Source organism: Abramis brama (assembly GCF_963993115.1).
Source record: "Abramis brama genome assembly, chromosome: 15".
NCBI classification, from domain to species: Eukaryota; Metazoa; Chordata; class Actinopteri; order Cypriniformes; family Leuciscidae; genus Abramis; species Abramis brama.
Genome location: NC_139977.1, coordinates 20,665,298 through 20,688,510, shown reverse-complemented (window position 1 = coordinate 20,688,510; position 23,213 = coordinate 20,665,298). Strand labels below are relative to the sequence as shown.

At 36.2% G+C, this 23,213-nt stretch overlaps 3 protein-coding genes across 3 annotated transcripts; all 3 read left to right on the top strand.

The window, feature by feature from the left end:
* Positions 1–603: 603 nt before the first annotated feature.
* LOC311097002 (olfactory receptor 5G26-like) lies at positions 604–1,530 on the top strand (the record flags this gene model as incomplete). The annotated part of the gene is made up of 1 exon (XM_084136470.1): positions 604–1,530. The coding sequence occupies one exon, from the start codon at positions 604–606 to the stop codon at positions 1,528–1,530; it is 927 nt and encodes a 308-aa protein (XP_083992596.1).
* Positions 1,531–10,087: 8,557 nt separating this feature from the next.
* Positions 10,088–11,059, top strand: LOC311097001 (olfactory receptor 6N2-like; the record flags this gene model as incomplete). The annotated part of the gene is made up of 1 exon (XM_084136469.1): positions 10,088–11,059. One exon carries the CDS (start codon positions 10,088–10,090, stop codon positions 11,057–11,059), a length of 972 nt encoding a protein of 323 aa, XP_083992595.1.
* Positions 11,060–18,731: 7,672 nt separating this feature from the next.
* On the top strand, positions 18,732–19,655 carry LOC311097000 (olfactory receptor 2C1-like; the record flags this gene model as incomplete). The annotated part of the gene is made up of 1 exon (XM_084136468.1): positions 18,732–19,655. One exon carries the CDS (start codon positions 18,732–18,734, stop codon positions 19,653–19,655), a length of 924 nt encoding a protein of 307 aa, XP_083992594.1.
* Positions 19,656–23,213: the final 3,558 nt, after the last annotated feature.

Sequence of the window (23,213 nt, the reverse complement as noted above, 5' to 3'; positions counted from 1 at the left end):
AACGATTGTTTAAAATGACTCAACATTTTTTGCAAATAACCTAACATATTGACCTAACCATTGTGTAATCCAACGGTTGGGTTAAACAAATAACCCAATGTTTTTTTTTTACTGTAGTATAGTATAATACTATAGTACTAGCCTATTACTAGTATTTTAGCATAGTCCTCCCTGAATTTGTTACAGTGTGCTGTCATGTTGTTTTTGAAGCTAGAAAATCCATAGAGAATTAGAAAAATGTACTGACATGAATGCTAAATAATACCACTTAGTTATTATTGCTTACCTTTATAGCAAAAAGAGAGACTTAAAGAATAAAATCATTTAATCATTTATTTGTTCATTTCAGTAATTCAGATTGATTGCATTTTTTTGTTGAGGAGTGAATAATTAATCTCAAGACATTTTAGAACTTCTTTTACAGATTTCCCAAATGACAAATCACTTAATATAAAGCCAAGCAACACTTTGTCTGTTCCAGTTCTGAACACCCAGCTCTTCATATCTGGATGGGTCTGTTTATTTGCCTTCTTTTGAACTATGTTATTCATGACTACTTTCATACTATGACTGTGACTGTGATTTGAGATCACCCATAACTTGATGGATAACATGTCTTATGCTGTGATACTGACTCTCATGGTGCCCAGAGACTCCAAATCATATAGGCACTTATACTTCACTTGTTTTCTTTCCCTCTATCTGCTTATTTTGTCAATTAATATTTGTCTTGTCATAGTAATTATAAAGGAGAAATCTCTACATGAACCAATGTACATGTTCTTGTCTCATCTGTGTATAAATGGGGTTTATGGAGCCTCGGGATTCTACCCTAAAATTATGTCTGATTTAATATTGGATTCATATGTGATCTCCTCTCACATGTGTGCTCTGCAGATCTGTGTTATTTACAGCTCTTTACTGTGTGAGTATACAATATTAACAGTGATGTCTTATGATAGATATGTAGCCATATGCAAACCTTTAGACTATCATTCCAAATTAACTAAATTCACCTGTGTGAAATTAATTCTGTTTTCATGGATTGTTCCCAACTGCGTCTCAGTTATAGCAGTCCTGTTATCAAATTTGAGGCCATTTTGTAAAAATCACATTGATAAATTATATTGTGATAACTGGTCAGTTGTAAAACTGTCTTGTGTATCATCTTTTGTGAATAATGTCTATGGATATATTGTCGCCATTATATTGCTTAGCTGTGCAGTTATTATCATAGTGTCCTATGTTAAACTAATCTCTGCATGTAAAGCATCTTTAGAAAACAGAAGGAAATTCTGGCAAACGTGTCTGCCACACATATTATCGCTGATAAATTTCACTTTTGCTTTCCTTTTTGATTTCATGTATAACAGATATGGTTCAAATGACATTCCAGAGAGTCTGCGTAATTTTTTGGCTTTAGAATTAGTTATAGTTCCACCTGTTTTTAATCCCCTAATCTATGGGTTAAATATTAGAGCAGTGCGAAAAAGAGTTTTGTTTTCATGTCTTGCAGCAAGAGTAGGCTAAATGTTTCACAAGCACCAAAAAGTAAAACCTCATTTGTGTTATGTGTGTAAGGTAGAAGTTTTGCAATAACATGATAATGGATTTAGTTATTGTTAAAAGCATCTGAAATGTCTTAAATTAAATGGTAAATGTGTGTTTACTCTTTATGTTTTAGATACATTCCCTTATTAAGACACTGTACATTTTCTGTCTGATTGTGCAACACATTCTCACTCCCAAATCGTCACATATGGAACCGACTAACCCTAACACGCAGGCTAGCGTACATTTTTGATGTGCAGGAAACTTCATTGCTTTCAAAGAGAAACCTTTGGATATAACGCTGCACAGTTTGGCAAGCCGTTTTAACATTTAATCATTTAAACCAACTAGTCTCTATTTTCATGCTACTGGTACTTATTTTTTAGATACTAGTATCTATTCCATTAAGTAGTATTTATTCATTAGCTACTAGTGCTTATTCTTTAGATACTAGTGCCTATTCTTTAGATACTAGTGCCTATTCTTTAGATACTAGTGCCTATTCTTTAGATACTAGTGCTTATTCTTTAGGTACTAGTACCTTTTTAAAGATACTAGTACTTATTCATTAGATACTAGTTCTTATTTATTAGATACTAGTACTTATTCATAGATACTAGTACTTATTATTAGATACTAGTACTTATTCATTAGATACTGGTACCTATTAAATAGATACTAGTACTTATTCATTAGATACTAGTACTTATTCCAATAGTGACTAGTAATTATTCTTAATTATTCTTAATTGTTACTAGTAACAAATAATTTTTTTTGCCATTGGCTTCTATGGGGATCTGTCATTCAGATATCAACTATTCAGTTCTGACTAGTATGTATTCCAGTTGTGACTAGTACGTATTTATTATATACTAGTAGTTATTCATTAGGTAGTACTTATTTTTTAGATACTAGTACCTATTACTAGATACTAGTATTTATTCAATAAATACTAGTACTAAGTCATTAGTAAAATAAAAATACCTATTTAATAGGTACTAGTATCTAATGACTTAGTACTAGTATTTATTGAATAAATAATACTAGTATCTAGTAATAGGTACTAGTATCTAAAAAATAAGTACTAGTTCCTAATGAATAACTACTAGTATCTAATATATACGCACTAGTCACAATTGGAATACATACTAGTCAGAACTGAATAGTTGATATCTGAATGACAGATCCCCAGAAGTCAATGGCAAAAAATTGTATTTGTTACTAGTAACAAAAGAATAATTACTAGTCACTATTGGAATAAGTACTAGTATCTAATGAATAAATACTAGTATCTATTTAATAGGTACTAGTAACTAATGAATAAGTACTAGTATCTAATGAATAAGTACTAGTATCTATGAATAAGTACTGGTATCTAATAAATAAGAACTAGTATCTAATGAATAAGTACTAGTACCTAAAAAATAAGAACTAGTCACTATTGGAATAAGTACTAGTATCTAATAAATAAGAACTAGTATCTTACTTTACTTATTAAGTAAATCTGTATTGCAGAATTCAGATTGCAGTAGGCCTACCAATATGTTGAGGTGTCTTGTTGTCTGTCCATTGATCTGTTCACTAATGAAGACGAACATAACTTGCTCACACTTTTTATAAATGGAAAATTCCCAACTTTAAATAATTTAAATGTTTAGGACTCTTGAGATGAAAGAATGTACAGGGAGACTCGTTTGGTAATGTTATCTCATTCAAATCAGATGATTTCTTATTAATTCAATATAATGTGTGGTAATACCAACAGGGCAGTGCATATGGCAAGCCGTTTTAACATTTAATCATTTAAACCGTCTCTATTTTCATGCTACTAGTACTTATTTTTTAGATACTAGTATCTATTCCATTAAGTACTAGTACTTATTCATTAGCTTATTGAATAATAAGCACGAGAATACTTTTTGTGCGCAAAAACCCCCCCAAAATAACGACTTTATTCCACTTAACATAAAGTCGTTATTTTTGTTTTTTTTGCGCACAAAAAGTATTCTCGTCGCTTTATAAACTTAAGATTGAGCCACTGTAGTCACTTGGACTATATTAACGATGTCTTTAATACATTTTCTGTGAGCTGGAACAGTGATTTTCAGAGCTTTGTTGATTTTTATTTAGTTTGAATATCTAAGTGATGCAAACAATTTAAGTAGCTAAAAATATCATTGAAGTGGGGGTAGGACAAGAAAAGTTAGATTAACTTCTTCCTACCCCTTTGAACATGACTGTTATTTGGATCATCTGCTGATGATCTTTTTTTGTTGATTGTTTGTTCTTATTTAGTTTTGTTGTTGTTTTTTAACATGTTCAATAAAAAAAAAAAAATATATATATATATATAAAAAAGATTGTAGGCTGTATCTTGAAGATTTTTGTATTGTATTGTATCTTCTGTTATAAAGACGAAGATTGACATTTCGTTAATTAAACAAAATAAGAACACAATGTTGTTAAAAATAAACAACTTAGGCTATGTTCTGTTAGATGTGTTTTGACTACTTTTTGTTTAATTATATCTCTAGGTAATGAAGATATAGCCTATTAACAAAAATAAATCTTATATATAATATATTATATAAAAAAAACTTATAGGCCTATATAAAATATATTTAAAAAAAAGGGCCTCATTGATTAATTTTGCCTGATTGGGGGCTGCTACTATTTGCTTAAGCTTTTTGAATGTAGAAGTGTGATAAAGGCGTGATAGCTATCAATTTTATGTGGATAAAGGCATATTTTGTACATGACTACACATGTCCTTATAAGGCCAAGAAAATATGTCGTTTTAACGACATAAGATCTCGTTATTACGAGAAAAAGATGTCGTTTTAACAACATAAGATCTCGTTATTACGACATAATTGAGGGGAAGAAATAATGCAGCAATGCATCTGTCACGGGACAATACAGAGAAGTGGGTGGATCCAAATGTAGCAATGTTATAGTCAGGGCAATCCAATTCATCGTCATCCATGCAAAGGTCAGAATTAAAGTAATCAGAATCGTAGTCATCCATGCAAGGGTCGAAAACCATTTTAATCAGTCCGATAACAAATACACAAAATAAACAAGAAACAAAACAAGAACAGACTTGAAACAGACCTCCAATGTGTAGCGTGACATTCAACAATGACTCCGTGACATGAACTGAAACAGACAGGGTATTTATACACAGACACTAACAATGTGATAGGGAACAGCTGAGTGCAATCACGAGTGATGAGAACAGACAAAGGATTATGGGGAATGCGGTTCCAGAGTGAATGGTGACAGGAAGGGAAGGAGACCTCTAGTGGACACCCGGGGAAACACAAACCAGACACTGTGACATGCATCACCGTACTTATCGACTGATATGACCATCAGTTTAAATTGTTTCTCCTTCGATTGTGAGAACGGGGATATGTTTTGGATATTAATAAAATAAAATAAAATAAAATAAATGAATTTAATTTAATTTATTAGTTGACACCAGCATTACCCATGAACCTCAGCATCCGTTGCTGTGGAGACGGACCCAGTCCGCTTTGCGATTGGATGTTTTCTTCAGTGATTTCTCATTGCGCTTAAACCACCATCCAGGTAAGTAGGCTTAATGAACACGTTTTGCTTAAATGTTATAATTGATGCCTTTCTTTGTCATTACACTCACATGGTTTACATGTTAGGGCAACGAATTAAAGCCCGACCAATGGTTTCCTCGCTATCAGCAAAAAAAAAAAAGAAAAAGAAAAAAAGTCTTGTGGAATTAGGCTTGCTAAATGGTTAGCTAACTTCAACATAAGCTAAAGGCGGGCATACACTGTGCGATATCTGTGTGAATTCAGCAAGGTTACCTACTCACACTGAACGAGTAGATCGCATGCGATGAAAAGCCAAGCTCAGGTTTTATGTGCTCACACTATACGGTCCGATCATCAAGCTGCGAACGGCTCACACTATACGTGTGAAATATGTGCGATAAATCCCCATACCGGGTAGCGCCAATAGACGATATCATGTATCCAGAGATGTTGTCAAAACAAGCATCATGCTATCAATATCAAAATGATTTAGCATTTCCAATTTATGTATTAAATTATTATTTGTATTTTTGTATTATTATTATTATTATTATTATTATTAGGGAAGGCCTGGGCTACTTTTATTATTAAACTGATGGGCTATTATAATTTATTTGCCACGCAATAATTTCATAGTGCATCACCGCATAACCAACGTGCTGTGAGGATGATAAAATATTACATAGAAGCTTCCTCCTTATTGAAAATTGTCTAAAACATTTAGGTCGATTACAATGAATTATATGCATATAATTAATTATTAACAGTCTATTATATGTCCAAACACTGCAATAATTAGTCATCAATGAAAATTAAAAACAGCTTTATTTCAAAAACATTGTTTAACAAATTAATAAAATAGGCACGGTGTAGATACATCGAAGGTGGCTTGGAAGACGTGGGTAATGGTTAATCCATATTGCAACACGAACTGGATGTAAGCAACAGTAATTTGTAGAAAGTTTGAACTACAGAACTTAAAGATCTCCCTCTTCGTTTTTTTTTTTTTTCCTGCAGATGAAATGGTTAAACTTCTGTTTTCGCGCAGCACAGTGAGGGAAAAACACTGAGTTTATAGGGCAATCGGTTCGTAGCTCTGCTTCAACTGTGCAATATAGTCACAAGGAGCGACAAAAATTTCTGACATGCCATCCGACTATCCGATTGCCGGTGTTGTGCCGAATTTCGACCCCCTGCCAAATTATTACCCCCCTCGTTGAAGTCAGTACCTGATTGCCTAATCCTAACCCCACCCCTAATCCTAACTCCTCCCCTAATGCTAACCCCTCCCCCACAACTAATCCTAAACCTACCAATACTAGGGGGGTAATCATTTGGCGGGGGTCGAAATTTGGCACAACACTGGTCGGGAAAGGTTAATCGCCTCTCGTTTACCCCATAGACAGTATATAAACTGGACACAGCGACTCCATAGGTTTCAATGGAGAAAAGTGAAGTCAATTAGAAGCACTCACTTGACTCAAACTGAGCTTGACGACGTAGATGTGACGTGAGCAACCCGTCTGTCTTCTAGTAGCTGTGCCAAGAGAAATCTGAATCATTCCCTTCCGAAACTTGCAGAGACGGAGAGTGTGAGTAGGAGCTGTCCATGAGCTAGGAGCAGGAGAAACTTTTGCTAAGTATTCTGATCATCATAATTATTTTGTCATTTTGCCTCCACGTCCCCCCGATTGTCCGCGAGCTTCTCCTCCTGTCCATACGGTAATCTCTCTACTGTGCGAGAGTTGCGTGGTTATGACGCAATCGTTAGCCTATTTTTACAAAAATGGCTTCTACGGGGCCATAATGTAAGATACAAGGTAATGGAGCCTTTTATACATTTTCGTGTTTCTTTAGAAATAAATAATGGACAAATGGAGTCTTTAAACGCCTCAGATGTAAAGTTATTCGCTGTCAAAGTGACGCCAAAGTGAATGGGAGTCAATAGATTGCTAACAGCAGGTGATGGTCTGCTAATCAATGGCGGCGCCCGGGGAAGCTTCAATGTTTTCCGGAACATTGCCCCCCTGGTTTACCCCGTACACTACACGAATAGGCCTACTGCACGACAAACGACGCACGACAAAGCTGAAAATCGGCCCGACCCGAAAAAGAGTCGCACGAGTCAGAATTCGGCTCAAAATCAGACGAAAATCGCACAGTGTATGTCCACCCAAGCGCTTAGATCGTTAAAATAGCGCCCAAAGACTCATTCATCAACAGTGACTTGCTGCCACCCACTGGCGGTTTTAATTTCACAATTAAAGTATCTTTTAATTTTTTTAAATAATTTCTAATCTCGATATTCAACGTTTTAGGTTTAAAACATCAAATATTATTTATGAATTTTCTGCATGTTAAATGCATTCATGTCCCTCTGAGCTGCAAATGCAAGATCAATTTAGTTAGTACTGATTTCATTTGATTGTTAACAGCCCTATTTGTCTTGTCCAATTAGTCTTATTATTCCAATTGAATTTGATTTAATGTAAGAATTTAACTAATAAAATTGCATGCATGCAATTAGGTTAAAAAGTTTATTTTGAAAGGAAAAAATGCCCATAAAAGGTACAAATCAATCTTAATTTAAAATTAAAATTAAATCAATCTTAAATCAATCTTAAAATTAAATCAATCTTAATCTTTTTGGAAAAGATGATTTCTGTCACTGCTGCAAACTGACTAACATACAGAATATGAAGAATATCCAGAATTTTAGGAGTCAGCGGTCCACGACAGTCCTAAACCTGCAAAGGTACCAACACAATAAAAGCACTCAACAAAATATTGTCTAATTATCGTTATCGATAAAATCCCAGAAAATATTGAGATATACTTTGTCAATATCACACACCCCTAACATGACATTTTGAGAGCTATAAATTATATGGTTTCATTTACAACCCCAAATCAGAAAAAGTTGGGACAGTATGGAAAACACAAATAAAAAAAGAAAGTAGTGATTTCTAAATGTACTTTGACTTGTATTTCATTGCAGACAATACAACAGCACATAATTTAATGTGTTCCTCATGATTTTTATTGTTGTTTGTTTTTTTTTCATAAAAACAAAATTCCTATTTTGGTTCTTGCAACACATTTCAAAAAAAGTTGGAACAGTAAAGCATTTACCACTTTGTAATGTTGCCATTCCTTTTCACAACACTTAAGACGTTTAGGGACTGAAGACACCAAGTGATGAAGTGTTTCAGGTGTAATTTTGTCCCATTCTTGCTGCAAACAAGTCTTAAGGTGGGTAACAGTACGGGGTCTTCGTTGTCGCATTTTGCGCTTCAAAATGCGCCACACATTCTCTATTGAAGACAGGTCGGGACTGCAGGCAGGCCAGTCAAGTACCCGTATCCTCTTCCTCCGCAGCCAGGACTTTGTAATGTGTGCAGAATGTGGTTTTGCATTATCTTGTTGAAATATGCATGGACGTCCCTGGAAAAGATGTCTTCTTGAAGGCAGCATATTGTGCTCCAAAATCTCTATGTACTTTTCAGCATTAATGGTGCCATCACAGAAGTGCAAGTTACCTTTGCCAAGGGCACTGACACAACCCCATACCATGACAGACCCTGGCTTTTGGAGTTGTTGCTGGTAACAGTCTGGATGATCCTTTTCTTCTTTGGTCCGGAGTACACGGCATCCATTTCTCCCAAAAAATACCTGAAATACTGATTCATCTGACCACAGTACACGTTTCCACTGTGTGATGGTCCATCCCAGATGCCTCCGAGCCCAGAGAAGTCGACGGCGCTTCTGGACACTGTTAACATAGGGCTTCCTTTTGGCACAGTACAGTTTTAACTGCCATTTGTGGATGTAACTACGTATTGTGGTACTTGACAAAGGTTTGCCAAAGTAGTCTTGAGCCCATGTGGTGATATCGCTTATAGATGAATGACGATTCATGATGCAGTGCCGCCTGAGGGATCAGAGATCACGGTTGTTCAGCTTAGGCTTGCGTACTTGTCCTTTACGCACTGAAATTCCTCCACATTCCTTGAATCTTTTAATTATATGCACTGTTGAAGGTGAAATAAGCAAATGTCTTCCTATCTTTCTTTGAGGAACATTGTTTTTAAACATTTCAATAATTTTCTCACATATTTGTTGGCAAAATGGCAATTACTGGCAAACTGGCAAACTCGGCCCATCTTTGCTCCTAAAGGACTAGACCTTTCTTGGATGCTGCTTTTGTACCAAATCATAATTACAATCACCTGTTGACATCACCTGTTTCAAATCACATCATTATTTAACCAATTTACCTGATTACTAGCCCTAAATTGCTCCTGTCCCAACCTTTTTTGGAATGTGTTGCAGGTCTGAATGACAGGAAAGGATGTATATTTACAAATTAAATTAAGTTGACCAGACAAAACATGAAATATTTTGTGTTCACATTGTCTGCAATGAAATGCAAGTCAAAGTACATTTAGAAATCACTACTTTCCCAACTTTTTCTGATTTGGGGTTGTAGTAAGATTACAACAAAATCCTTTAAATATGGGGTGTTCCAAACTTATTAAATGTGGGGCTGTTTTCGCAGTTATTGTTACTAAAATTGACATTTATTTTATTTTGACATTTATTTTAACAGATCAAGACGTTTGCAAAGTGTTGTGCTTGAACCCATAATTAGTCCCAAGAAATGTTAGAATATCTCTCAGAGATTTCCCTAATGAGAAATCACTAAATATAAAACTAAGCTAGAGACCTCATTACTTTCAGTTGCAAACACATTTGTGGAAACTGTTAACTTTCCTCTCTTTTTTTTCTGACTGCTTTATGTCCTTAGGCAACTTTGGTAATTGAAGCTTAATTAAATGTCTGCTTTAGTTATTCATTTACTGACCATTGACTAATATTGTCTTGTATTAGGTTGTTTTGCATGATATTTGTTTGTTTCGTGTGATTTAAAGGACTATCCATGACATACCTTGACTACCATGATGGATAACATGTCTTATCCTTTGATACTGACTCTTATGGTGCCAAAAGAGACTAAATCATATAGGCATGTATATTTTATTTGTTTTCTTGCCTTATATCTCTTTATATTGTTTATAAATATTGTTGTTGTTGTGGTCATTATCATAGAGAAAGCACTTCATGAACCAATGTACATATTCTTGTCTCATCTGTGTGTAAATGGGGTTTATGGAGCCTCAGGATTCTACCCTAAAATTCTGTCTGATTTAATATTGGATTCATATGTGATCTCCTTCCATATGTGTGCTCTGCAAACCTATGTTATCTACAGCTCTTTACTTTCTGAGATCACAATATTAACAGTGATGTCTTATGATAGATATGTAGCCATATGCAAACCTTTAGACTATCATTCCAAATTAACTAAAAACACCTGTGTCAAATTAATTCTGTTTTCTTGGATTGTACCCAACTTCTGTGGTGTTATAGCCGCCCTGTTAGCAAACTTGAGATCTATTTGTAAATATCACATTGACAAATTATATTGTGACAACTGGTCAATTGTAAAGCTGTCTTGTGTATCATCTGTTGTAAATAATGTATATGGATATGCCATTACAGTCACATTTTTTAGCTTTATAGTTTTCATCATAGTGTCCTATGTAAAACTGATCTCTGCATGTAAAGCATCTTTAGAAAACAGAAGGAAATTCTGGCAAACGTGTCTGCCACACATATTATCGCTGATAAATTTCACTTTTGCTTTCCTTTTTGATTTAATGTATAACAGATATGGTTCAAATGACATTCCAGAGAGTCTGCGTAATTTTTTGGCCTTAGAACTGGTTATAGTTCCACCTATTTTTAGTCCTCTAATTTATGGATTAAATATTAGAGCAGTGCGCAAAAGAGTTTTTACTTGTGTTGCATGTGTTGCAGCAAAAGAAAATGTTTCACAAAAGGTCCACAACTTAATTGTGTACAAAAACTGATACAGGCAAAACAAAACACATGTTTGTTTTTAACATGCATACTTCTGGTGTGATGTATGTACAAACTGTAAAAAATAAAATAAAACTGTTTTGAATCCACCGAGCCTAAGCATCCTGTCAATTGGATTTGATTTATACATCAAGTTGTATGATCATATTACAACACTGTATTTTTTGTCTATAGAACGGAAGTCAAAGGGAACCAAAATTGTTTGGTTACCAACATTCTTCAAAATATCTTTTTATGTTCCACAGAAAAAATGAAAAGCATTCAGGTTTGTAACATGAGGTGAATGAGGACATAATTAAATTAAATTTTTTTGGTGAGCTATCCCTTTAAGCCAGGGGTTCTCAACCTTTTGCAAGCTGGGCCCCAGCTGGGTTCATTGCAGCTGGGGCCCCTCCTCCTCCTCCTCCTCCTCCTCCTCCTCCTCCCGGGGTACTATTAGGCCTAGTAATTATCATTACTAGGCTATTGCTATAATCGGGAATTGGCACCAGAACTCTGATATGAATTTATCGTGCCCCCTCAGGGGATTTTGCAGTAGGAAGGTTGCCTCAAAATTCATTTTAGTCTTCACAGAATGCGGGTCTATTGAGGCTGCATTAGCTACAACTGAGCTCCATGCCTGCAACAATAACCCAAAGCACTGCCTATTGTCTAAATGACTGTTTTGCTGTTGGTTAAAAATGTATGACTGTAGTGACATCTCCAAAACTTCAAAGTTATTTCAAACTGATGAAAGCAACTTTTTTCTTTGGAATGACTTCCATTAAACACAAAGGAGTCAATCGATCCCATAAAGAATAGATGAGAATTAAGATTTGACTCCATTGAATCACCTAACTTAAATACTTAGATTACCAAACTACTACACATCTCAGAAGAACCTTAAAGTAGTGGCAAAGCAAGTTATTTAAAGGGGGGGTGAAACACTCATTTTCAGTCAATCTCATGTTAATCTTGAGTACCTATAGAGTAGTACTGCATCCTTCATATCTCCAAAAAGTCTTTAGTTTTATTATATTTATAAAAGAAAGATAGGCAGTTCCGAGTCTTTCCGGAAAAAAACGAGTGGCTGGAGGCGTGCCATGTGGGCTGTGCTTATGCGCCGATATCTAACAACACACAGACATTTGAAGCAGACAAGCAGTTTTACTCACGGTTCCAACGCACGACCGTGAACCTTTATCATTGGGACTGCATCCTTAAGTATTAGACGATCTGCAAATCCGGCGTCGAACTGGGCTTTGGCGCTGTGATGATGGGCGAACTGCTTTCCGCTCTCTTGCTCTGGTCTACGATTGCGCGGGCGCCCGCGCTCTTCCGATAGAAGTGCCCTTAGGACCCATATAAGGAAATTCCGCCCTGTCTGACGTCACACATGCCCATACTCGAAAAAAACTTTCCGAAACTTGTGACAAACCGGAAGGAGCATTTTTGGCACAGAAATACTCCTTCAAACGTACAATTTAATTTGTGAAACTTTGTCCATGTTTAGCATGGGAATCCAACTCTTTAACAGTGTTAAAAACTCAGTATGCCTGAAATAGCATTTCAAAATGGAATTTTGTCAGTCAAAAGTTGTCGATCTCCGAATCATTAAAGTCTGCGTGAACCGGAAGTTGCAAACGACTTTTCTCCAGTGTTGTGACGTATTTCCGAGTGAAAAGGAATATTGAACAGAGGGCAGGGTTTTACTCTAGCGCTCCTCCTCTCCATGGCTCACTCATAGCAGACTAACAGTTTGAGGGGAGTGGTTAAGCGTTTCCCAACCCAAGCTGTCAAACCTACATCATCAGAGAAGGAACGCCATTCCAGACCGGAAGTAACTTTTCAGACTTTGATTAAAGATTACGACAGCAAACAATTTTTTTCTGTGTATTAACTTGCACGGACTAGTAATATGCTAGTAATATGACTAGTAATATTACTAGACTAGACTAGTAACATGCGCTAACAAAGTAAATAGGGTCAATTTTGATTTCAGTTGGACTTTAACACTATGATGCTACATAATGCGAAAAATGTTGAATGTATTGAGTTACATTTTCAACCCAGTGTGCATTCCTTTATGACTCTCATGTTAGTGTTAAGGTAAATCATGTGATCATAGATGATCATATACACTGTTAAATGTCGCTGTAGATTTAGCAGCACAGTACTGTAATAACCTACCGTACAATACTGCATTTCTATATTACAGTAAAGTACCGTAATTTGCATTGTATTGTGGGTAATTTTGTTTGAGCGGGAACATTTTACAGTAAATTTTAGTGTTGCTGTAACCTAGCTGTAAACTGGCTGTAATATGCCTGGCAATAATACAGGGTTGCTGTAAACAGAGAGCGCACGCGCCGCCCGACTGACGTCAGAGCACAACTGCAGGCAGACACAGATCACTCGCTGGATGGATGGATCTCACTCTGTGGATATCTGGATATTTGGTAAGTTATAAAAAGTTTTAGGATTTTACACTAGTGTACAAATGACAGTGGAAGTTTAGCCAGCGACGGTTGCAAAAACACTGTTTGCTCAAACTGCTATATTTGCAGTCCGTTTCTCGGATGGCGAACTTGATGATTTTACAAACTTTTATGATAAATACTGGACCAAATTTAATTTAAAAATACTGCACTTTCCTTTGCAACGCAAAGTGGGAGATTTGGGCTAAGAGAGATTGGCTATAGAGCTCGGGCATAGACGTTATGGAATGATGCATTGTGGGTAACGGCGGCCATTTTAGAGGCAACGCAGAAGCGTTCGGAATAAAGTAATAGCGTAGCCGACCGGTCTCCACCGGCACCGAGAAAGAAAGAGAAAAAGTTATGGGCCGTGACAAAAAAAGTTGGCTATACCGTATACTTACAAACTTAATAATGAAGCCAAACAACGCTACTTAAAAAACAAATTAGATTATAGGCGAATCGATCCCTATGAATAAAGTCTGGAGTAGGCTAATACCAAGCCTCAGTTTCCCTGATATTTTCCTACCTGGTCTGTGGAGTGAGCGCTTACACCTCCGATCCAGAGCCGGATTTACAATTTCCTGTGCCCTCGGCAACAACATTCACACACACATTTTAATTGTTTAATAAACAAATGGTTTTTTTTTTGTCACAGTCGGCTGCAAAGATGAGGTTGACGATGCTGATTGGCGATCTTCGCTGTAAGTGAACGCGCCAGAGAGAAATGCAAATTGCATACGGATTAACTTACATAAGCAGAGAGCTGTCTGTTTTCTTTCGTTTTGAATTGTTTGTTTAAAAGTAGACACTTTTAGAAAAGTAGAACCTGTCACTGGAGGCTCACTTGCAGTTCACAAATGGATGAGTGCAAGATCTGCAGATCTACAAAGTAAACGCGGAGAAAACACGTTCGCACCGTGAACCAAGCATCAGTGGTGACACACACACACACACACTTGTCAGATTCTGTGAGCTACGAAGCTTGTCTATGTGGGTTTGTTACACTTCAGGAGTTATTTATTATACGTGCAATAATCCACTGTTTTCGTCCGGTTGACGACCAGCGGCGACCCAAGCCATATAGGGAAAACTAATATGATTTATGAGGCGTTTGCCCTGTCGATCATGAGACCGATTACAGCAGTTCACAATACAGCAATACTGAACCATTTTCCAAAAAATAACCTAAATTAATGACCAAATGATCAACGTTACCTACTGCCTACTATACGCTACTATACAGTACATCTACTTCCGTACCGTGATTCCCACAATGCATTGCGGCGTGACGCAACGATCCCGAGCTCTATTGGTACCAGTTTAGCCTTTTATTTCATTTCTATTTAGGCGGGAGACCCAGTTCTGTAGCATCTTGATTTGTAATGACAAATAATGATTATTATAATAATTAAAAATATGAATAAAGGTGTAAATTGTTCAAAAAATACTATCAGAGTTAATAATGATCAATTAGGCAACAAAGACAAGTAAAATGCATGCCAAAAAAGCAAGTTAGAATATTTAGAGAGGTAAAGTGAAGCTTTTTTTTTTTTTTTATTAACCTAGATGTATTGTAAGCAGATGTATGAAATATATGTCCTCAACCAGAAACAAACAGTTAACTGAATAATATGTATTTTGATTTCTTACAGCTCTATAGTGTGGTACAATTTTATTTGCAGCCTGGGAAGGAGTTTTCTGTAAGTATTAGCCATGTTAATACAATGTTTTAAACTTAAAGTTTTAAAATCTAAAGGTTACAATTTTAATTGGCTGGGTTAATCGGCGTGTTCCTTTAAAGGGATAGTTCACTTTGAAATTAAATTTTGGTATGTTTTAGCTTACCTCAAGGGCATCCAAGATGTAGGTGTCTTTGTTTCCGCAGTAGTTTCAATTTTAATATTTTTAAGTCAAACCATTCTTGTCTGTCAGTCATATAATGCAGGTCTATGGTCACTATCTCAAAGAGCATGCACAGAGAAGTCCAAATTAAACAATTGCCCATTGTAAGTACACATTGATGGCCTAAGACATGAAACGAGCGGTTTGTGTGAGAAAACGAACAGTATTTATATAGTTTTTACCTGTTGTACACTTTCTGGCGCTTGCGCAGACTAAGCCAGAACACGCGCACACGTCACACACCCATACTGTCTATGCACACACCAGGAAGCGCGCGCACCCTCAGATCACTTGGACGTGGTTGTGTAGAGGTAAAAACGATATAAATACTGTTCGTTTTCTCACACAAACCGCTCGTTTCGTGTCTTAGGCCATCAATGTGTACTTACGATGGGGAATTGTTTAATTTGGACTTCTCTGTGCATGCTCTTTGAGGTGGTGACCATAGACCTGCATTATATGACTGACAGACAAGAATGGTTTGACTTAAAAATATAAAAATTGAAACTACTGCGGAAACAAAGACACCTACATCTTGGATGCCCTTGAGGTAAGCTAAAACATACCAAAATTTAATTTCAAAGTGAACTATCCCTTTAACTATCCCTTTAAAAGCTGCTTACCTGTAAAGTGCTGGTGTACTGGACATGCAATGTTCCTAAATTAAATGTTTTTGTTTTTTTTTCACAAATGCACAATAGTGTAATTGATTAATAAAACATTTTTTTGACAATAACCTTGTTTGGATTGATTGATTTGCAGTTATTCTGAAGTTGCATTATAATATTATTACCTGTAAATGTATATACTGTAATAACTACATATTATATAAATATAATAATCAGTATGAGTAATTTGAAAATGATAATATTTAGCAATAATGTATCAATATAGATATTACAGTACAATACTGTATAATTAATTACAGCAGAAGCAGAAACATTACAAAAATACAGTAAAAATACAGTAAAGTACTGTTTTGTAGTTTACAGTACTGATCTTGTGTACTGTAAAGTAAATTACAGTACAGTTACTGTAAATCAAAATACAGTAACTTGCTGGCAACCTTGCTGCCAGTACTGTACTGTAAAAATACAAGAAAATCGTTAACAGTGTACACTGGAGATGGGTTCCATAAGTGGACTGTTAGCAATAACATGATAATGGATTTAGACGTTAAAAGCATCTGAATGTCTTAAATTAAATGGTAAATGTGTGTTTACTCTTTATGTTTTAGATACATTCCCTTATTAAGACACTGTACATTTTATGTCTGATTGTGCAACACATTCTCACTCCCAATTCGTCACATATGGACATTTGGTCAGGACTCCTTGGCGTCACTTTTTGATGTGCAAATTCATTGCTTTCAAAGAGAAACTTTTGGATATAACTCTGCACTGCCCTATTGGTATTACCACACATTATACTGTATTGAATTAATAGGAAATCATCTGATTTGAACAAGACAACAAGACACCTCAACATATAGGCCTACTGCAATTCGCTCATTCTGAAATCTGAATACAGATTTACTTATGTTTTGTTTTGTTGTTTTTTTAAGCGCCTCCATAACCATAACTCTCTGACCTGCCTGTGTTCACACGGTGCAGGATGAGGGAGAGAGGATGACGACTCAGAATGCATAGGAATAAATTACAATTGAAGTTGGGCATTTACCCTGATTGGTCTGAATAACTCGCTGCTGCACGGTGCTGCCTGCTCTGCTCTGCCTTGTCATTGTTTGTATCTTCCTTTTGTTCTTTTTTTCTTACTGTGGAAGAAAATGGATGTGTGGCCTGAGAGTTTGCAGCCTTGATTTAAGACAGTCAATATAAAATATAATATAATAGCCTACATAACACTTCATTCCTATGCATACTTACACGCTAGTGAAATGCCAGAGAATTTGCGCAGTCCATTAGCCCATTAACTGTCATTGTTTCCAAGTTCTCCAAGATTTTGAAGTGGACGTTGGTCAGTAAAAGACATCGGGGGAAAAATGCACGCTTCACAATTTCATGAAAAATAATAATGCTTAATATTTCCTGCACAATTGCGTTCATACAGTGGCAGCTCGCCAGGAGAGACAAGGAAGGCACAGCCCAAGATTTTAAGGAGGAAAATAGGAGAAGAACAATTTCATAATATTAATAAAATTCCTCATTATTCATTTTATTTCACATCTCAGAATGTGTAGTCCATGTTTGTAATTTCACCATTGTAACATCATAAAATATTAACCTACTGAAGTTGACTGTAAAAAAACAAAAACGTGGCTCATATGAACCACAGCGGAATTGATTACTGGCAGTGCTCATCGAAGCAGTGCATCGATTCTTTTGGTTATGTATATTTGCAATGTGTTTTAATCACCTAGTAGAATAAACGCCTCTTAAAACGAGCATCCGCAGGATGATTTCAAAATCCGGAAATTTTCAGAGACAGGAGAAAATATATTCTGATGATTAATTATAAATGTGTTCAGCATTCTGAAAAAAAATATATTTGTGGGATTTTCTAGACTGTTTTAAGTCGTAAAGTGAGCAGAATATTAATTTAGTGCATGATGTTTCCTGATTCTAAGCGGGGCAGCCGATCTTGGAGCCCTCCCTAGCTCTACAGCGCCCCACACATTTCCAATGTAAATCTGTGGTGACAAATGGAACTGCAGTGAACTCTCATAGAGAGCCATTGGGGCAGATTTTTGGCTGCCACACTTATTATCCGAGCTCGGAGCCCTCTCCCTGGATAGCACGCCAAATATGCATTAAACTTTACTCCCTCAAATTGTATGTAAGTGTGAACTCGTGAAAGTGACTTATACATAAGGAATATCAGCAATTCAACAAAAAGCTATAGACAACAATAATGGAGTGACATCACCTTTTGTGTATTATTTGCAGTCTAAAAGCATGAACCGCCTAATTATCAAAGGGCCGATAACCCATCCCATCCTCTGACCCACTGTTATATAAACTTTACAGGTGATTCAGCCACGAGCACTCTCCCTCAGAGCACAGAACGGTATAGGAAGATCTTTCGAGAAAACCTCAAGATTAACACTCTCTTTTTTTTCAGGTACAAACACAATTCGGTTTATTAGTTTTCTCACCAAAGGATTTTCTCTGCTACATGAAGTATTTGACTGTAAATAATTATGTGTATGACCAAAATGTGTGTGTACAAAAAGAAAATGCATGTGAGGAAGTGTAAAATAAGCATTGATTATGATTGTAATTTTCCTGAGATGCTTTTGTTCATGCATTTTTGTCTGGTCTGCATTAGTTTGTCAAGCGGAATGGACAACGTCTCCTCCTTCTCCTTGTTCTCTCTCACAGCTCTGAATGACACCAGCAGGATCACTATATTCTCTTTTGCCCTCCCAGGATATTTTCTGACCATTTTTGTCAACGCAGTCTTGATTTTCATAATTGTTCTGGAGAAAGTCCTCCACCAGCCTATGTACATTTTTGTGTGCAATTTATGTATAAATGGATTATACGGAGCCACAGGATTTTATCCACCCCTACTGTATTATTTACTTAATGAAACCAATGTAATCTCTCTGGAAGAATGTGCCATACAAAGTTTTGCCATTTTCACCTATGCAATAGGGGAGTTTACTAATTTAAGCGTAATGGCATTCGATAGGTACTTAGCAATCTGCAGACCGCTATACTACCAGACTGTCATGACAACTATCACTGTTTGGAAGCTGCTGACTTTCATATGGATGTTTCCCTGCTGCACTGCAATACTGATCATACTGATGACGCTCAGGTTTCCGATCTGCATGAATCAGATAAATAAACTGTACTGTGAAACCTGGGTCTTGGAGAGACTTGCCTGCAGGGTGGACACTGCTCAGTTTGTGATCAATGGAATATTAACTTTTGCTGTTAATGCTCTGGTATGGTTTGTGTTTTTGTCATATATTAAAATAGTGATCGCTTGTAAGCACTCTGTCCAAAACCACAAGAAGTTCATAACCACATGTCTGCCACATTTGGTAGCTTTTTTGAATTATGTGGTGTGGTCACTTTTTAATGCCCTATATGAGCTGTTTGGAACTAGCAGTTTGCCTCAGGGTTTTAAAAACTTGTTGTCAGTTTCCTTTGTGATTGTTCCACCTCTGGTTAATCCTATAATATATGGAATTGTATTAACTCCTATTAGGACCAAAGCAAAGTGTATATTCCAAAAACTGAGCACTGCTTATTGATTCATAACACATCAGACCTGGAAAAATAACATGGCTCGCAAGTAGGGTTTGCGTGCTCCCTGATGATTCATGACTGTTATGATAAATATCAAAATAAAAACCATGAGTTTGTGGTAAAACTGTATGATATTGAATATGAATACAATAAATACATAAATATCAATAAAAATAATGCAATGCAACTTATTTAAAGGGCCCCTATTATGGATTTTTGAAAATGACCTTTCATGTAGTGTGTAACATAGCTCTAAGTGAATGAAAACATCCTGCAAAGTTTTAAGTTTTGCAAAGTTTTGCACCGTATATAAAGTTATTGTCTTTCAAAAGTAAGAGTCGACTCTGAGTCAATGAAATGAATTGTTTTTCAAATGAGTCATTAGCCGTTTCGTTGTGACATCAAGATGAAACATTAGCATATTGCCCGCCCACTTATTGCACGCGCAGACAACAGGGAAAGCTTGAACCTCAAACCAGCAGCTGACTCCTGTGGATACTGGATAGCATCATGTCGAGAAGACGGCGCTGTGCTCTATAATGTGAAGGTAAAGCCAGTTTTTTCACTGCCCAAGGACGAGCATGTGAAGAATCAGTGGTTAAAGTTCATCTTTACCACGATATAACTGCAGTATAATCCTAAACTTTTGCTGTGTTCCCTTTATTTCACCGACGACTGCTTCTCAAATCTCGGAGTTCAATGCAGGATTCGCAAACCGCTTGGCTCTTGTAAAATGGTGTTCAAAATTTTATATTGTGTAGGTCTCCTGCTAACTGGCTAACTCACGTTATTACTGTCTTACTGAAATACTTCTGCTAATCAGTTGTGGGCCACGATTATAACTGTGTCTATTAATGCAGATTTTCTGTCGTTCTCCCTACTTTGAGGAGACATTTGTTTTACCAACGTTTATGTTACATCCAAGGGGGTAATCCAGCAACCGGAAAGCGTACCTTCCCTGGGGGCCGCCATTGGCTGATTGGCCATTGTCTGGCCAATCAGAGCAGAGTATATCGCGGAAAGGAGGGATTTAGAGAGATTGATTCATTTGATGAGTCGTTTGAGAGTCACTGAAAATGTGATGATGTGTAAATGTATATTATAAGGAAAGTAAACAGTTTTTTTTTTTTTTACCTTTGATGCGTGTAAACATGTTGTAGGAGAGTCCACAACAACATTAGGAAACTTTAAAATAGCATAATAGGGGCCCTTTAATCATTAGAACACTGATCCACTTGTCCTTCACTAGAAAATATAATTAATCAAGTTAATAATCTACATTCACTTTTGGAACATTTATTTTATATAAACAAAAAGCAAATCATAAAAGAGATTTCTAAATAAGTGTCCATTTCTGCATTCATGTCTGGCACTGTACATGGCAAAGTTTTATCAATTTGAAAATGACTAAAAAAGGGCTACTATATTAACAATAAAAATATAATCTTGGCTTGAAAAAAGTTAACAATAGGGTTGTGAATGCTTTTTTAATCTGTGTAAATATTTTAGGAAACAGCCATACTATAGTTGTTATGTAAGCTGTAAAATGGTAGTGTTGTCCATTGCCTCTGTTTATGCTCAAATGAACTATGAGATTATTAATTAAAAATAGCATTTACTTCATAAAGATGCCTTAAAGGTATAGTTCATCCAAAAATGAAAATTCTGAAGAATATTGAAGAATATTGCTAACCAAACAATTGATGGGCCCAAGTCCATTTGGTTACTGACATTCTTCAAAATATATTCTTTTGTGTCTCAGCAGAAGAAAGAAATTCATACAGGATTGGAACAACTTGAGGGTGAGCAAGTTATGACAGAATTTAAATTTTTGTGTGAACAATCCCTTTGGTTATGACAAAGGCTGCTGTTCTTGGAAAACATGAGGAACTGTATCCCTTAGAATGAATAGTTGGCCTTTCAATTCATTCAGAATTTATTGTTTGCTTTACTAAACCTTTGGTGTTTATGATGATACTTAATTTTAGCTAATGAGTTAAAGGTGCCATGTGTCAGAATTGAGTTAAAAATATCCAAAAAATGAGCTACACGCATCAAAAGAATGAGAAGAAATAAGGGCGATGATGTCATTAAAAAAATGACTAGTTATAGTGCTGCAGAGATATCAACCTGAATTAGCATTAGCATTACTAGCCACGGTCCGACAGGTGTCGTAATACCAGTTTCGGCCATGGGAGGCGGTATGCGGGCAACATAATCACCAGCCAAACATGCAATACACGAATAACTCGCACGGCTTGTGGGCGTACTTGAACCTGATGTCAATCGTGTGGAAAGTACAGCCCACTACTACATTCAAATAAAATCTGATAAAAAAAGGAACAGAACCAGACAACTAATGGACATGAAAGAAATGAGGTTCGACTCCGAACTTGCAACATTTCTTTTGGATTGGTAAGTAAGATGCTGTTAGTATTTCGTTAGAAGTTTGTTTTATATGTTTGTGTAGTTTTTTCGGGAAGTTATAACATAGAAATGTATCGAAGGCTGTTCGATAAACGTATATATAACGTACATAAATATAGTATTGTAATATAGTACACATATATAGCACAATCTCTATAGCTCTTTTTTTCTTGCCAACTACGTGACCTATATTATGTTTATTAAATGGCTTTCCTGAGGTAAATCTGACATAATTGTTCTCCAGCTATTGACCTCTTCACGCTGATAAAAAACACTGATTGGTCGATATTATGTATGAGGAATACATTTTGGTAAGTCGTAGCCTAGCCTACTGTATCTTTCAACAGTGTTCGTGTTTTTTTACGATTAGTAGAGATGATCGGTTCACGTGCGCTAGGGATCTGTCGTGTAACATTTACAAGCGTCAAAACGTAATAAAATTGACAGAATCTGAGGGCTGAGATTTTTTTATATCATAACTAACCTGCTCTGTCTAGTCTGTCGGTCTTCGTGTCCTTTTTGCTTCGCGATTTTTCTGTGCGTGAGAAAATTGATGTGTGGCGTGAGAGCGTGTGAAAAGTGTCAATTGCGTGTGTCTCACGGTGAATGCGTGAGAGTTGGCAGCTCTGGTTATGTTGGCGCTAGCTTGGTCAACATCAGCGAATGCTGTCTGTCAAATTAATGTAATTCAAACTAACAATAAAAATGTAATATGAACAAAACGAATATGAACATATTCACTGGTAAAGGTGAAGGGGAGTAGCTTGAAGATGTCATATTTTACCTTTTATAGCCTACTACAGTTGAATCAGATTGAATGCATTAATATTATGAACAGCAGCTACGCTAATTATTTCCCATCTGCTTTTCTGTTGTTATCTCGGGACGCTAGTTCCAAGGTAAATACAGATCGTCAGCTCCAGTTTGTATCCAGCCTCCCATTGAAACTACAGATGCACCAACACCCGTGCAGAGACGACTCGAAGCCTGTGAAGAGCCGACTCGACGCTGGCGATATGTTTATGCCCTAAATTAATACATGATTAACTAACTGTATTTTTCTATGTACATTTCTGAAATGCACTTTCTGTAAAGCTGCTTTGAAACAATATGTATTGTGAAAAGCGCTATACAAA